The 17,165-nt window shown below is 42.8% G+C and overlaps 1 protein-coding gene across 1 annotated transcript in view; it reads right to left on the bottom strand.

The window, feature by feature from the left end:
• Positions 1–17,165, bottom strand: part of PCDH15 (protocadherin related 15) — a 2,365,808-nt gene that overhangs the window by 361,104 nt on the left and 1,987,539 nt on the right. The window contains exon 27 of the mRNA XM_075348720.1: positions 7,217–7,344. Coding sequence (XP_075204835.1) covers positions 7,217–7,344 — 128 coding nt within the window. The remainder of the gene's footprint in view (positions 1–7,216; positions 7,345–17,165) is intronic.

The following is a 17,165-nucleotide window of genomic DNA, read 5'->3' as shown; positions in this document are numbered from 1 at the left end:
GAGCTGCTGGGTGCGAAGGATGAAAGTGAGCACATAGCAGCGTGCCCGCTGCACAAGGCCATGTAGGCCGGGATGGTATTTAAAAAATTGCTGGAGAATCAGATTCAACACGTGAGCCATACAAGGCACGTTTGTCACATTGCCCTGACGAAGGGCCGCAGACAGGTTTTCATCATTGCCGCACACGGCTGTTAAGTCACCAAGGTAGTCCACTCAATCAATTTGTACTCCGGTCGCCAGGTGACAATGTGTTCCTTTCGTGCATAGTGCTGATGATGGGAAAGGAGTCGATGCCTGCGGCACAGGTGGACGCAGGTTATGGTCACCCACTGGGTTGCGTTACCTTGACAGATACAGAACCACAGGCTGAATGTAGGTGGTGGGTATCTCACAGATGAAGTACCATCATTCAGCTACAACCAATGGGAAGACACCACACCCTTTTTTAGGCCCCTCCTGTCTGCAGACCACTGCCAGACAAAGCTACGAACCTCTTGTTACTGTTACCCCCAGTTCAGTTTTATGAGTTTGTGTGCTTGTTACCTGACTACTTTTCCTGCTTGCTGTTTATGTACCTCGTTGGCCGATCCGCATTTCACCTCTGCTTGTTTTCTGATTAAGTCCTGGCCATCCCATTCTGTTCCTCTTCCTCAATTAATGTTTTTGACCCTGCATGACTACTATTCTCTGGAAGTGCAGCCTTCCACAGGTATTGATCAACTTGGGCCCTGTGTAATTCCAAATCACTGTATAGGGGTTAAAGGGTTTCAGGGTTCTGGGTGTCCAGCTTGGTGAGTGGCTTGCCTCTAGCCTATCCTTTACAGCCCATCTGAGTGTGTCGATCCAGGCAGGCGTTACACCGTGCCCTCTGCAGAAGGCCATGTAGGCCGTGATAGTGTTTTAAAAATTGCTGGATAACCAGGTTCAACACGTGAGCCATACAAGGCACGTGTGTCACGTTGCCCTGAAGAAGGGTCGCAGACTAGTTTGCATCATTGTCGCACCCGACCTTCCCTTACTGCTGGTTGAGTGTAGACAACCATTGATGAAACTCGGTCTCACTCTCCAGAGCTAACCGTCCACAATTCCTCAGCAGTGTCTCACATTTCCCCTACATTTCAAAGTAAACATTTGACCGCCTGATGGCCTTAAGCTCTGCTGCCAGCATAGTAAGGAGGTGTGTGGGATTCCTTGGGCGCAGTTACAAGGAAGGGTGGCCTGACCACACAGGGTTTGGGCCGAGGTGGAGGACCCACACGAGGTTAAGGAAGCAGAAGCAGTGGAGGAACTTGTACATACAGAGGAAGGATTGACACACAAGTCGTGGGGACGGCAAGACTTGTACAGCAAACCCTTCTCCATCTCTCACCATAGTTACCCAGTGCCCAGTCAGCAACATGTAACTCTCCTGTCCATGCTTGCTGGTCCAAGTATCTGTGGTGAAATGCACCCTGTCACACACAGAGTTTCTCAAGGAATCGGTTAGGTTGTGTGCGACCTGCTGTGGTAGCGCGGGCACGCCTTTCTTGGAGAAGGAGTGATGACTGGCCATCGGCTCTTGGGGCACTGCAATGGGCATAAGGTCTCGAAAATCCTCGGTCTCAAAAGGGTGTAAAGGCAGCCTTTCTGTTGCCAACAAGTTGCAGATGATGAAACTCAACCTCTTAGGCATGTCATGCCCTTCGAAAATCATGTAAAACACAGAGAGGGGACTCCAACCACAGTCTCCCTCGTTTCCACTAATTGGGCCATACACACCCCACTTGACTGGCATCAGTTGACCCCCCTTTTGAAAAAGAATAAGATGCTTTGCATGAAGCACTCTCAAAAATACGCGTGCCTTTCCCGTCCCCTGGATGACCCAGGGGAAGAAAAGTCCTCTGAGAGCCATGACTTGTTCATCTTGGTTCTTTTTTCAAAAGTGAGGGGACTCCAACCACAGTCTCCCTCGTTGCCACTAATTGGGCCACACACACCCCACTTGACTGGCATCAGTTGACCCCCCTTTTGAAAAAGAAAAAGATGCTTTGCATGAAGCACTCTCAAAAATACGCGTGCCTTTCCCGTCCCCTGGATGACCCAGGGGAAGAAAAGTCCTCTGAGAGCCATGACTTGTTCATCTTGGTTCTTTTTTCAAAAGCGAGGGGACTCCAACCACAGTCTCCCTCGTTGCCACTAATTGGGCCACACACACCCCACTTGACTGGCATCAGTTGAACCCCCTTTTGAAAAAGAAAAAGATGCTTTGCATGAAGCACTCTCAAAAATACGCGTGCCTTTCGCCTCCCCTGGCTGAGCCAGGGGAACAAAAGTCCTCTGAGAGCCATGTCCACATTGTCAGTGGACAGACACATGTGCTTATCTGCAAGCAGACCCCCAGCAGCACTGAAGACAGGTTCCGAGAGAACGCTGGCTGCAGGACACGACAAGATCCCCAAGGCGTACGTGGCAAGCTCAGGCAATTTATCCAGATTGGAAGCCTAAAATGAGCAGGGCTCAAGTTGCACAGTAATGGCATCGATGTTTCCTTGCATATACTCATATATCTGTGTCTCCTCCTCTTTTTCTTTGTCCAGCTCTTTTGTTTTCGCATGAGTATATGTCCTTGTCACTTTCCCATGTGTTTGTGTTGTGTTGTGAGTTGTTTGTCACCTTTTGGACACCTTTGAGGGTGTTTTCTAGGTGTTTTTATGTGTTTGTGATTGCCTGCCATTGTTTCCTATGCGGTTCGAGTTAGGTTCGTCGAACGTTCGACGAACCGAACTCGAACGGGACCTCCGTTCGGTGAACCGACCTCGAGCCGAACCGCGACCGGTTCGCTCATCTCTAGTTACAGTATTAAAAATAGAGTGAGCAGGTCTACTGGCATTACATGTAATGTGCATTGGGTAAGTTACCGATGCTGTACGCAACTATTTCTACTGCCAATGTAAAAGAAAAAAACAGTCCAGTCTCTCTAATTTTAAAATTGCTAAATTGATAAGTAGAGAAAATAGTTTAAAAAGAAAACAACAATTCCAGACAAACTATATGGAACCTCATAACATTATACACTGTGTGCAGAATTATTAGGCTAGTTGTATTTTTGATAATTAATTTATCATTGGACCACAACAGTGTTGTTGGTCAATCCAAAAGGTCAATAAACCTGAAGCATGAATATTTAGGATAGTAAAATATAGGTTTTGATTTTTTGGATGAAATATCTATGAGTGCAGATTTATTAGGCAACTACTAGTGACCAAAATTGTTATGCAATTAAATGAAAAATGTAAATTTGCCTATCTTAAAAAGGGAAAAAAAATTCTGACATTTATAAAAATGGAAAAAAGAATCCAAAACCAATATAGCCCACCCTTCTTATCTATAACAGACAGAAGTCTTCCATCAATGGAGCCTTCCAGTTTCTTAATCTGCTGTCAATCAACTTTTTGGGCACAACATCCTGTTTGCCTTCACTGTAAATCCCTTGTTTATGTAAAGTCCACAAGTTCTTAATAGTTTTTAGCTCAGGTGAGGAAGGAGCTGTATCATTTTTCTTTCATATTTAAGCCATTTACTGGTAACCAAGCAGTGGAGACTTCAATGTTGTGATGGAGCCTTGTCCTATATAACTTTCAAGGTTTTCTTGAAGGATGCAGTTTTTCATGTACCACTGCTTGAAGAAAGTGTCTTTAAGAAAAATTGGTAGTAGGTTTAGGAGTTTATTTAGAGTCCATCTTCAACCCGATAAGGTTCAACTAGCTAATGTTTCATAATACCAGCCCACAGTTGGACCCTACCTCCTCTTTGCTAGATTCTGAGTCAAAATGCAGGTCTGTGACTGATCCAGCCATAGGCCCATCCACCTAGTCATTCAAGAGTCATTCTCATTTCATCAGTCCATAAAAGGTCTAAAAAATCTGACTTCAGATATTTCTTGTCCCAGTCTTGAGGTTGAAACATATGCGTCCAGTTCAGTGATGGTTGGGTTTTAGCCAGGGGTGGGATTCTAATTTTTAACAACAGGTTCTCTGTAAACCCCGCACATTTGAAAACCACACCCATTCTATAACTACACTCATTTTGTTAGCCACACCCATTTTCATTCACTTTCCTCAACCAAAAAATACAAGTAATTTAAAGTAAAATATCTTTCCCCTTCTTCCTCTCCTCTACCTTCACTCTCCTGTCCAGCACCAGTTGTTCCAGTCACTGTTAGTCATATTGTATCAAACAGTTTTTCTACAATTTTTAAAAATTATTACTAAAGGAGCCCTGCTAAAATTTGAATGGACGACCTTCCCCATATAGATCTCATCCCATATGGCTGCTTTTCCAGTGCAGATACCATTCCATGTGGTCTTTTTCCCCTGCAGAACCCATCCCATGTTGCTCCTTTCCCCCTACAAATCCCATCCCAATTGATCTCTTTCCCCTGCAGATCCCATCTCATTATGGCCTCTTTCCTTTGCAGATCCCATCCTACTATTGCCTCGTTCCTCTGCAGATCTCACCCATTATGGCCTCTTCTCCTGCAGATCTCATCCCATGTGCTCCTTTTCCCCTGCAGATCCTGTCCCATATGGCTCCTTTTCCCATATAGTTCCCATCTTATGCGGCCGCCTCTCGCCTGCAGATCTTGTCCCATGTGGCTCCTTTTCCCATATAGTTCCCATCTTATGAGGCTCCTCTGCAGATTCTTGTCTCCCTGCATCTTTGGCTCACTGAGTGCTTACCTGCTCCAAGCACCGGCGGCCTCTCCTCTGTCTTCCTTACTCCTCCGTTGCACTCTGCAGACACACTGATGCTAGCAGGGGGCAGCAGGATGAGCAAACTCACCACGCTGCCGTGACCTCTGCAGCATCAGCGCTTCACTGCATGCCAGGTCAGGGAGCAGACAGGCTCCACTGAACCTGGAAGTGCGGCGTGTAAGGTGGTACGGGGATTAATTTGTGTAAGTGTGTTAAAGACGCTAACACAAGTGAATACAGAGGACCGGATTGCTGGAGCTGTTTCTTGCCGGTTCGGGGAACCGGCTGCTATTTTAACAACCAGTTCGCCAAAACAGGACAGAACCGGCTGAATCCCACCCCTGGTTTTAGCTTTCCCTACTTTTCCTTTGTTTCTGAGCACTGAACACCTTGTATTTTTGGGCACTTCAGGGAGATTGCAGTTCTGGAACATGACAACACTGTAGGATAATTGGTTCCTGATCACTTTGTATTTGATTCTTATCAAACCTTTTGCAGTTAATGTGTCTTTTTTTCTCTACATGTTTTTTTCTGAACCTGTTGACTATTTGAAACAAAACCTTTGCCGGGTCTATGATTACCACACAATCTTAGGAAATTCAGGACTGCTGCATTCCTCTTTGAGACTTTTAATATTTCGTAATTCTTCAGAGTCAGTCAAATTTATTTATTTGGCCCTTTTTGAGGAAAACAAGATGCCTAACAATGTAATGAACCTTGATAAAGGGTGTTGATAACCTTAGATCTCACCTTAACCGATTGCATAAATACACATCACCTGATCTGCTTCACACAATAAACATTCAAATTTATACAGCTTAGACTTAGTACTACTAATTGTACTTGTGTACCTAGAGGAGAGTTTATGACATCATATTCTTTATGTATAGGCACTAATATGGAGTTGATACATCCTTTGCAGCTGAAACATCTTCCATTCTTCTGGGAAGGATTTCTACAAGATTTTGGATTATGTCTGTGTGCATTATAGACCATGCACCCAGAATTAGAGATGAGCAAACTCAAGGTTCAGTGTTTGGTGTTCGTACCGAACACAGACTTTACAAAAAAACAGAGTTTGAGTTCAGAGATTGGGGGCATTACATATGGAAACTACTCATGCGAGCATTGCTGTCTTCAAGTACGCACAGTGCTCAACCCAGCGCAAGACGATTGCAGTATTTGATCGGCTTGCACTGGGGTCACAATAGCGTGATGGGATGTAATGTGCACCCAAACATAAATTAAAGCCCTGCCCCCCCCTGAAGTGATCTGCTTATGGCTGGCTGCATGTAGGTGGAGTCCAGAACTGCTCAATTAGTGACTTCTATTGGGTTTCATGCCAAGTACACGTCCCAAACCAAACTTTTTCAAAAGTCCACCTGCACCCGCTAAACCGACCTTACACGAGTCCGCTCATCTCTGCACAAAACTGCTGAGAAAGGTACTAGGATCAAGCTGTCAGGTGAAAGGTCACAGCATGATCACTGCAGAATAGTGATCCAAGCCCATCAGTACTATCTGCTGCACAGCCTCTGCCAATAAACCAATTTTAGGGGATAAAAGTATAATGGTGGCCTATAAACTCAGGTGCAGTTTTTTTCCTATGAAATAGAAGGCGGCAAATATTTAGGGGTTCTGACTAACACATAGAGTCAGACTGGCTACCAGAGGAGTCGCCAGTAATACCTGTCCTGGCTGCTGTTACCTGCATTAAACTCTGGAGCTCTCACCTGAGCTCCGGAGTGCAGCCTGGACTGAACTCGGAGTTTGCAGGACTGAGCCATGAGTGCAGAATGATTCCACGGTGATTACGGTTCAGTTCATGTCACAGCTGCAGACAGGCCGGGGTGATCTCTGGTGCTCTTGCCTGAGCTCCGGAGTTCAGCCCGGCCTTTCCGCAGCTGCCAGGAACTGAACAGCAATTGCCAGGAAATCAGTTGGCACTTGCAGTTCAGTCCTGCAAACCCCGAGTTCAGTCCAGGCTGCACTCAGGAGCACAGGTGAGAGCTGAGGAGTTCAATGCAGGTAACCGCAGCCAGGACTGGTATTACTGACGGTTCCTCCGGTAGCCAGTCTAAAACATTACTATTGGCCTAGAGTATTAACAGATGTATAATTCTGGGTTACCACACAAAAACTGACACAAGCAAAGATGGATATATTTTTTTCTATTCATATGTCTCACAGCTCCATCTCCCCAGTGCGTACAAGAAATAATGCAGCAGATAAAAAGTTACACGGCATCTACCCACATAACTTCTGAAGCTTAAAAAGCTTTGTATTCACTGTATCCGGTGCTTTATGTCATTCTTTTAAAATCAATACCTATTGTCTATTTCATGAAGCAAAGTCATTTAAAAACATCAAGCTGTGATCTTTAATATGTTTCATGCTAAGAAAATAACTATTTCTTTATATAAAGATTTAAATTGTTCTATCACATCTAACAATGGAGATTTTTCCTTAGTTTAAGCTCTTACCTTGACTTTAAGCACTGATGCAAACATCCTGGCATCTTCCGACACTCCTCCCAGATAGAGCTTTTTTGAAAATTGTGGTGCATGATCATTTTCATCCCGCACTTCAATGTACACTATAGCTGTATTACCTACAATGACAAGAAAGTACATTTTATTTAACAAAAGGTAGAAATCTAAATAGTCATAAAAATGATATCTTGGTTAAAAAAAAAAACTACATTAAGAAACTATATTATGCAAATTATTCCTAAAAGGGCAAATCCTTTAGAAGGCAGATGTACAGTACCCGGCCATCCGAAGATGGAGCAGCTCTGAAACTGAGCATTGCCAGCCACACACTTCTGCCACCTGCATCAAGAACTGCTCATCTGCAGTGGTGCCTCGTGTCAGACCTCGGCCGATCAGACATTGATAACCTATCATAAGGATAGGCCATCAATGTTAGGGTATGTTCAAATTGGGCATTTTTGCAGAGTTTTTTAGCTGCAGATTTGCCTTGGTTTTATACGAATCCAAGCTAATAAAACGCTGCTTTTTACAGTCCCTGCAAAGTCTATGAGATTTCTGAAATCACATGCACACACAAACAAACATGTCAGAATATTTTCCTGACAGTTTTGTGAAATACCTCCGGTTTTGCTGCGTTCTGAAAAGAATGAACATGTCAATTCTTTTCAGCGCTTTTGCTACGGTTTTCACCTCAGTGACAGATACTCTGCGAGTCCACCTGTCACTAGATACCCAGAACTGATCCAGCGTATCTGGCCGGTACTTAAATGGTGCTGGGGACAAGAGGATTGTAGCAGGTGAGCTATATTTACCGAATCCCCGACTCCCACAGTTCCTCCAGTTCCCCGCTCATTCCATATTCACTGCTTTCATCTGTGATTGGTTGCAGTCAGATGCGCCCCCAGCATCTGACTGCAATCCAATCACAGACCCGGTCTGCAAGTCTATACAGAGAATGAGTGAGCCACGCATTCAGCGGGAACCTCACTCAGACTATTCCCGATCACTTACCCCTGTTCCATTTCACACCTGGATTCTACACAGGAGCGCACCTTGTCTATTCTTGTTTTTCACGTGGCATAAAATCGCTGACAGGCTTACTATACAAAAATTGTCCACTACATTACATGTGGTGCAATTCAATTGAAGCCACTAAAACAAACATATCTTTAGATACCTTCTGCTGTCATTTCAGCCACTCAGGGGCACTATCCTTAACCTGAGCTCTCAATGCTGATTATGTGACCCTGGATGCCAGAAGTGCTCATATCTTGTGAAGTTATATCAACTTCCGGGCTGTAGAAGTTGACATTGCATCACAAAAACATGACCCAGTCTAACTTAGAATGTGGACACATCACCCTCATTGATTGAACTGTGGGAGATTTTTAACCACCTCTCAAACACCTGCAGCCAGTACACACAAGAAGCATAGAGTGTCGGGTCTAGACTGGAGTTGCTCCTGAGAGGGGATGTTGTCACAGGAGGGGACCTCTATCTAGTGCAAACCATATATCAGTAAACAGCCTTGTACTGTGACTGCTGAAGAAGAGATGATGTGCTTGGAGAATAGACCCTAAGAGGACAGAGGGGCTACACTATGGAGCTGTTTAGAGATGGAATGAGGTTTCCTTCTTTTTACATAGGTCTTAAGGCCACTTTACACACAATGACATCGCTAGCGATTTCGCTGGTGAAAGCACCCGTCCCCGTCGGTTGTGCGTCACGGGCAAATCGCTGCCCGTAGCGCACAACATTGCTAACACCCGTCACACATATTTACCTGTCTAGCGACGTCGCTGTGGCCAACGAACCGCCTCCTTTCTAAGGGGGCGGTTAGTTTGGCGTCACAGCGGCGTCACTAAGCAGCCGTCCAATAGAAGCGGAGGGGCGGAGATGAGCGGCCGTAACATCCCGCCCACCTCCTCCTTCCTCATTGGTGGCGGCCGCAGGTACGATGTTGTTCCTCGTTCCTGCGGTGTCACACATAGCGATGTGTGCTGCCACAGAAACGACGAACATCATACCTGTAGCAGCAACGATATTTGAGATTAGAACAACGTGTCAATGATATGGTGAGTATTTTTGATCGTTAACGGTCTTTCCTGCGTTTCACACGCAACAACGTCGCTAACGAGGCCGGATGTGCGTCACGAATTCCGTGACCCCAACGACTTCTCGTTAGCATGTTGCATGTAAAGTGACCTTTAGTGTGAGTGGTCTTAGAATGTTTTTTTTAGGGGCAAAAACATGGATGATGTTAGTATATGGGGGCTTAATGTTAAAGGAGTGAACAAGGAAAGGGCTGCTGCTACTTATGTGGTGCTGCTTATTGGGGTGGGGGCTTCCATAGGAGAGGGATTAATATTGCTTGAGTGAAGTTGCATGCTGGGGAGGTTGAGTGAAAAATGGGGTGGTGCTGCATGCTTGGGGGTATGTCCTGTGAACTGAGTAATGTGGGCCTTAAATGGCATTTCTTTAGATTAGTCTATCACCTCACCTCACTCATCTAACTATCGCCATTCTGCCCTTTACAAAATTTTCTTCCAATTCTGGTCCCCTGTATCATTTGACTGCATAATCTCCATGTACTTTTTTACACTCTGTATTTGTACTTATATAAATTTTGCCTGGTGACCGATTCATGCAGCTATATTTGAATTCTCTATTATTATATTGATGGCTGGACCATATTTGACAAGTTCCCCCCAATTTTCCTTTTGTGCCTCCCCTATTTCCTCATGGATTTTTACTTTGCAAACAGGGCCCTCACTCCTCTTGGTGTCTGTTGAATTTTGTTATTCTGTAATGTCTTATATTGGCTGTACAAATCCCCTCTGAATTGATAAATTGCTGAGGAATATGTTTGGTGCTATGTAAATAATTTTTATACTGTTATTATGCTGCTGCATGATGGTGGGCTGCTTGGAGCTGTATACAGAGGGGGCTGCGCAGGGAAGAAGGTGATGTAATTCATATCGTGACACACTGATGGATCAGCTGGGACACAGGCGTGGGAGCGCCCAGATCACATTGCATCAAGCGATTTTTTGATAAAGACCTTACAGGTCGAAACGTTGTAGTTGCTTTTCCCCTTGCCTTCTACTGTCCGTCTATATTTCTAAATAAATCTCACTGTTACATGAAAAACTATTGGAGAGTGCGGTGAACTTTATTATATACTACCTGGGAAGCTATATCCCATCTACCAGCACCTCTTAATTTAACCGGCTGTGTGCACACTAATTCTATCATGTAGGAAAGAGATGACAGAGAGTGGGATTTGCCTACCCCTCTGTGTCAGATATCAATGATTCACTCAGACTGTCATTGAAAGATTGCAGGGCATTGCTTGCATTGGCCGGCAGCTCTAGGGTGAGAGTAACCATCGGCCTGTGCGAGTATTGCCCTGCGATCCTTCGATGACAGTCTGAGAAGTGAATCACTGACACCCGGCACACAGGGGTGGATGGGGAAGTGGGTGAATATTCATTATATCAATAACACAACTTCAAATCAATGGCACCGGCAGAGGGCTGAACGGAGAAAGGGGTGAATATTCATTTTTTTCATTAGCACAAGCTCCAATCAATGATGCCAGCTGAGGGGTGGGCAGGATTATGGGCAGGAATGAGGGATGAATATTCATTCCTTTAACTAGCCAGAATGTGAATATAAGCTTCCAGGGCTTACAGAAACATACATATTATGGGCGGGGAAGGGGTAAATATTCATTTTTCATTAACAGCAAATCCAGTCACTGACACAATTACAAAATAAAAGAAATTCCCAGAAAATAAGCCCAAAAGGAATCTTTTAGCACCAAAAAATAAATAATACTCTTATTTTCATATATATGAGTACACATATATTTTTATGTGTATGTATATAAGAAAACATATTTGTATATTTGTATGTATATCAAGGTTGACATACCATTAGAGAAATCTGGGCCTGGGAGGTGAGAGTGCTACTGCCACCTCCACAGCAGGTGAAAATGTGCATTATGAGTTGCTATCAGATCAGGTTACATGCATATAAAACTTATACACACACATACATACTCATAAACATACATACACACACACACACACACACACACACACGTACTGTGCATTTACATATATTTCCATCATTAAGGAGATATATATGTACAGTAAAATCTCTATATTATAAATCCATACTAAAATATATATACTATAAAGTATATCATAAAGAGAAAAATTCAAAAGCTTTAATCCTATGGATGTGCAGTGCTTGATGCTGATGTTTGTGACACTGACATGACCTCACTCTCATCAGAAGTCGGTGCTTGGACTGTGTCACTATAAGATGTAAGAGATTGAAGATAGAGGAAGGAGAGGAGGGAGTGGTTTGGGCGGAGTTTTGATTGGGTGGATTAGGTGCCATTACAGGCCACTGCAATGCATGATGGAACTTGTAGCAATAAAACACAGGTAGTCAGGAGAGAGGATATTGTCAATTAACACCACCGAAGCTTCAGCCAGCTATGAAAAAGTGCTGCTAGAGCATAATAAAAGGTAATATTGCTAAAATAACATAATGGATGCATTGAAAAGAACAATCAGAAGAAAAAAAGGGTATGCCATAAAAAGCGGATCACCAAGTATACATGAAAAATATTAATTTTTATTAAGGTACAATCGGAGCCAAAAACACACACACATAATGAGTAAAATCAATTAAAACAGCTCAAAGCTTACAAAAATCGGCTGTGCAAGACAGCTAAAATACCCCAAACTAAATATGCTAAACAGACAAATAATAAATGCTAAATGCAGACAAATACTGAAATCATCTTAGCTACACACCGTGTGCAGAATTATTAGTTAGTTGTATTTTAGAGGATTTTTTTTATTTTTGATCAACAACTATGTTCTCAATCAACCTAAAAGACTCATATATATCAAAGCTTAATATTTTTTGAAGTTGGAGTGGTTTTTTTTTTAGATTTGGCTATCTTAGGAGGATATCTGTTTGTGCAGGTAACTATTACTGTGCAGAATTATTAGGCAACTTAATAAAAACCAAATATATTCCCATTTCACTTTCACTTTATTTTCACCAGGTAAACCAATATAACTGCAAAAAATTTTGAAATAAATGTTTGTGACATGCAAAAACAAAACCCCAAAAAATTAGTGGCCAATATAGCCACCTTTCTTTATGATGACACTCAACAGCCTACCATCCATAGATTCTGTAAGTTGCTTGATCTGTTTATGATCAACATTGCGTGCAGCAGCCACCACAGCCTCCCAGACACTGTTCCGAGAGGTGTACTGTTTTCCCTCCCTGTAGATCTCAGATTTTATGAGAGACCACAGGTTCTCTATGGGGTTCATATCAGGTGAACAAGGGGGCCATGCCATTATTTTTTCATCTTTTAGACCTTTAGTGGCCAACCACGCTGTGGAGTAGTTGGATGCATATGATGGAGCATTGTCCTGCATCAAAATCATGTTTTTCTTGAATGATACCGACTTCTCCCTTTACCACTGCTTGAAGAAGTTGTCTTCCAAAAACTGGCAGTAGGTCTCGGAGTTCAGCTTCACTCCATCTTCAACCTGAAAAGGTCCCATAAGTCTTTGATGATACCAACCCATAACAGTACCCCACCTCCACCTTGCTGGCATCTGAGTCGGAGTGTAGCTCTCTGCCCTTTACTGATCCAGCCTCTGCACATCCATCTGGGCCATGAAGAGTCAATCTCATTTCATCAGTCCATAAAACCTTTGAAAAATCAGTCTTAAGATATTTCTTGGACCAGTCTTGACATTTTATCTTATGTTTCTTGTTCAAAGGTGGTCGTTTTTCAGCCTTTCTTACCTTGGCCACGTCCCTAAGTATGGCACACCTTGTGCTTTTTGATGCTCCAGTAATGTTGCAGCTCTGAAATATGGCCAAACTGGTGGCAAATGGCATCTTGGCAGCTTCACGCTTGATTTTCCTCAATTCATGGGCAGTTATTTTGCGCCTTTTTTGTCCAACACGCTTCTTCCGACCCTGTTGGTTATTTGCCATGAAACACTTGATTGTTTGGTGATCACGCTTCAAAAGTTTGGCAATTTCAAGACTGCTGCATCCCTCTGCAAGACATCTCACAATTTTGGACTTTTCAGAGCCCGTCAAATCTCTCTTCTTCTGACCCATTTTGCCAAAAGAAAGGAAGTTGCCTAATAATTAAGCCCACCTTATATAGGGTGTTGATGTCATTACACAACACCCCTCGTCATTACAGAGATGCACATCACGTGATTTACTTAATTGGTAGTTGACTTTCAAGCCTATACAGCTTGGAATAGGACAACATGTATAAAAAGTATCATGTGATCAAAATACTCATTTGCTTGATAATTCTGCACATGGTGTATATACAGGATTGTCCAAAAGTAGGTGGACAGTATGTGTAATAGGTGTAACATGGTGTAAAGTGAAACTGACTGAGTTGCCCTTAGCAACCAATCAGATTCCCCCTTTCATGTTCCAAAGAATCTGTGGGGAATGAAAAGTGCAATCTGAATGGATGCTACGGGCAACTGAGTCAGTTTCACTTTACACCATGTTTGATAACCCTATTACACAAACTGTTCACCTACTTTTTGATGACCCTGTATATATATATATATATATATATATATATATATATATATATATACACACACAGTTGTACCTAAAATCCATAAATGCAACGGTGCTAAATAGCCTAAATAATGTAAAAGAAGCCCATTTTCCTGTAGGTGGTGAAGACTGCCAGAAGCACTAGAATGACAAAATAACAAGCAAAGAGAATAGATAAGCAGGTGCACCACTGATACCTCTAACAGCTAGGGGCTGGGCAAAGATACACCATGATTAGACAGGCAAAAAAAAGAGAGACAGCTCTAGGAGTCTGTGAGGCAAGAAGGTAGGGGTGAGGGAGACCCCATGTGTATAGCCACCAATACATGGCTTCCTCAGGAGTATATGTATTGGAAAAGCACATAACATGATTAAAAAAAGCAGCTATGATACTGGACAACCTATTTCAATTCATGACATTTGCTTACTTTTACCAGAGTGATTTTTAAAGTAATTACCTGCAGGAACATAGACTGGCATTGCTCATGTCTGTCTTGATGAGGGGCGTGATGGGAGTCAGATGCTCCTGATTCGTTAAGAGGCACATGCCTTTTATTAATCAGTTGTATCTAAACATTAGAATGGGCCTCTCTACGCCTTGCCACAAATCTTACTCCAGTCAGGGACTGGCATAAGCTTTCTGGCATTCTGTATTCCATAGTTCATCATGAATTAGTAGAGCTGTAGCTTCACACTCTTGTTCTGCCCCTGTCCCGCTCCAGGTTCACCCATCATGACAGAGCTCAGAGTCAAGATGGTGAGAAAACACCAAAAGTATCAAAAATAGTGTGCAACTTATCAAAGTGTTTGACACATAAATCTATGGAAAACACTTTCATGAATCATTGTCAGTATGTTTCATAATTTTATGCATATGGATACTGAATATACACTGTGTATAATACAATTGCTATATTTCACGTCATGCTCAACCTTTTGGTTTCATATTTTGATCTATCAGTTCTTTTCTTCTTGAGAGTGAGAGACTTGGAAAAAGAACATAATTGTATTTTTTTTTTAAATTTGTGCTTTTAAATATGTAATGGGTACAAAACCACCCACAGGATTCAGAGTTGTGAAATCCTTCCATGACTCATGTTGGCTTGGCAATAACCTGCTGTTTAGTGACGAGAAATTTTACATTTCTCTGTCAAAATAATAAGACATCGAACTGAGTAATCTGTGTTTGATCAGTCTATATTTTCCTTACATGTCCATAGCATTCTCATTAAGACCTAACCCAATAGTCTGAGTTAACATTTTAGTCTTAGCCAAGTTAATGTCCTCCGTGTAGGAGTGTTTGTTTAATGCTGAAAGTAGCAGGATTTGCATTATTAGGAATTTATCATGCGAGTGATCGGGAGCTATCTGCTCTCTATAGACCTACATGACTCCGTAATCAGATTTGATTTTCTATCCGCAAAAAGCAAACATGGATGAAATATTATTTGTCTGCAAATTTCATAGACATATATGTCAGGATGAATTAAATTCTGGTATAATCACATCTTTGTAAAGAAGCTGAACTTTAAGCTGCACTCAATAATAAGCTCTAGAATATTAACCCAAGTGATTGTGTTTTGGCATTTTGTAAATGGCAGATGTCCAATTCTGAAATACAATAAAATTCACTTAAGTCTAATAGTAATCCCAAAGTTTGCAGTCACCATACACGTGAGATTAACATAACTTGGAGGAAGGGGTCGGGGAGCGGGTGGGAGAAAATGAGGAAATTTACCGCGTTCTGTTTACAAGCTAAACAAGATAATCTAGTACTAAAGCTGTCTGTACACATATAGTGGCTGATGACCATGCACTCCGCTCTGTCAAGCATTCATGTGTTTTCACAGAGGAGAATGGAGAACTCCACTGCGTACAGCGCATTCGGCTGTTAACCTTTCGAATGGAATAACAAAAAAGGATCAAGCATTACAATTTTAACTGCTTCATCGTTATCTAGCCAGAACATCATCTGTTGGGGAGAATTAGGAGGCCCCAATATGCATCAAATTTCAGCTAATACTTAAGACTAATGTGGATGAGGCCCTAAAGGAGTTTTCCACTATTAAGACAACTTTATCTTAAATGCTATTTTGCCACTTGTAAAACAAAAACACCCTATGCTGACCACCTGTACAGGCACTATGTTATGTCATACGGTCTCCTGAGACTCACATTATGTCACAAGAAGGTTTTTGCCAACTGTCATGGCAGCATCAGGATCTGGGAAAATTTCAGGTTCCTGCACTCTTCCTGCTAACTTCCCTGATGTTTTTGATCAGTGCAGGATGTCAACTCTCAGACCTGTGTGGTTTTTGGGAAGGCTAGCAACAGTTACTCTCTGCTGAACTGCTTAATAGTCTCTTTGGCCACATGCTATGGGAGAGCCAGTCACATTCACTCTCCTGCTATATATGCTGGCTGCACTGTTCTTATGGTGCCAGCTATAGCTTGACTATACCTGGCCTGGAGAGGTTGTTTTGATGCTAATCACTACTTATGGGTAGTATGGACGGAAGAATAGTCAGGAAAGCTAGGGTCTGGTAATGGGAAGACACGTATGAGCACAAGAAGTAAGAAAAGGCATAGTCAGGTCAATATACGAGGGTCACAAATCTAGGAGAGCACGTAACAGGTTCAGGGAGAAAACCGAGACATGGTCAGGGAACGTTCCCAGTTCAGAAGGCAGAAGGTCACAACAGGAACAGGGAGCGGGCAGAGAGAAGTCAAATAACAGTCTGGTGTCAGAAAACCAAGATCAGAACACTCACAGAGACACAAGCCAACAGCACAACTGCAGAACAAGAGAATACAACTGGCAAGGTTCTGGGCAAGCAGGCTCAGTAAAGAAGCCTGAGCAATTACCAGGAAGGTGGAACAGCTAAGAGATCAGCACCAACATGGAATCCTGTGCTGTCAATCAGGCTGCTAGCTCAGTAACTCAGGAAAGCTCAGCACCAACATGGAATCCTGCGCTGTCAATCAGGCTGCTAGCTCAGTAACTCAGGAAAGCTCAGCACCAACATGGAATCCTGCGCTGTCAATCAGGCTGCTAGCTCAGTAACTCAGGAAAGCGCAGCAGAGCATCTCCAAAGGCAAAATGCTCTACAAAGAGGAATTGTAAAAGTGGATTTGTTTAGGCCTACTTTTGGCTGTGATATTATTGTTGTGTACAGTTGTAGTGCTAACTCTTGTTGTTCTTTTGTTGCTACATAACTAATAACTAATGTTTTTAACATACGTTTCTTACAGTTTATTGGGCTGCAGTACTCACACCTTCCCTGGAAATCAGAGGTTT

Source organism: Anomaloglossus baeobatrachus, chromosome 5 (genome assembly GCF_048569485.1).
Source record: "Anomaloglossus baeobatrachus isolate aAnoBae1 chromosome 5, aAnoBae1.hap1, whole genome shotgun sequence".
Taxonomy (NCBI): Eukaryota; Metazoa; Chordata; class Amphibia; order Anura; family Aromobatidae; genus Anomaloglossus; species Anomaloglossus baeobatrachus.
This window is presented reverse-complemented; position numbering and strand designations above follow the sequence as displayed.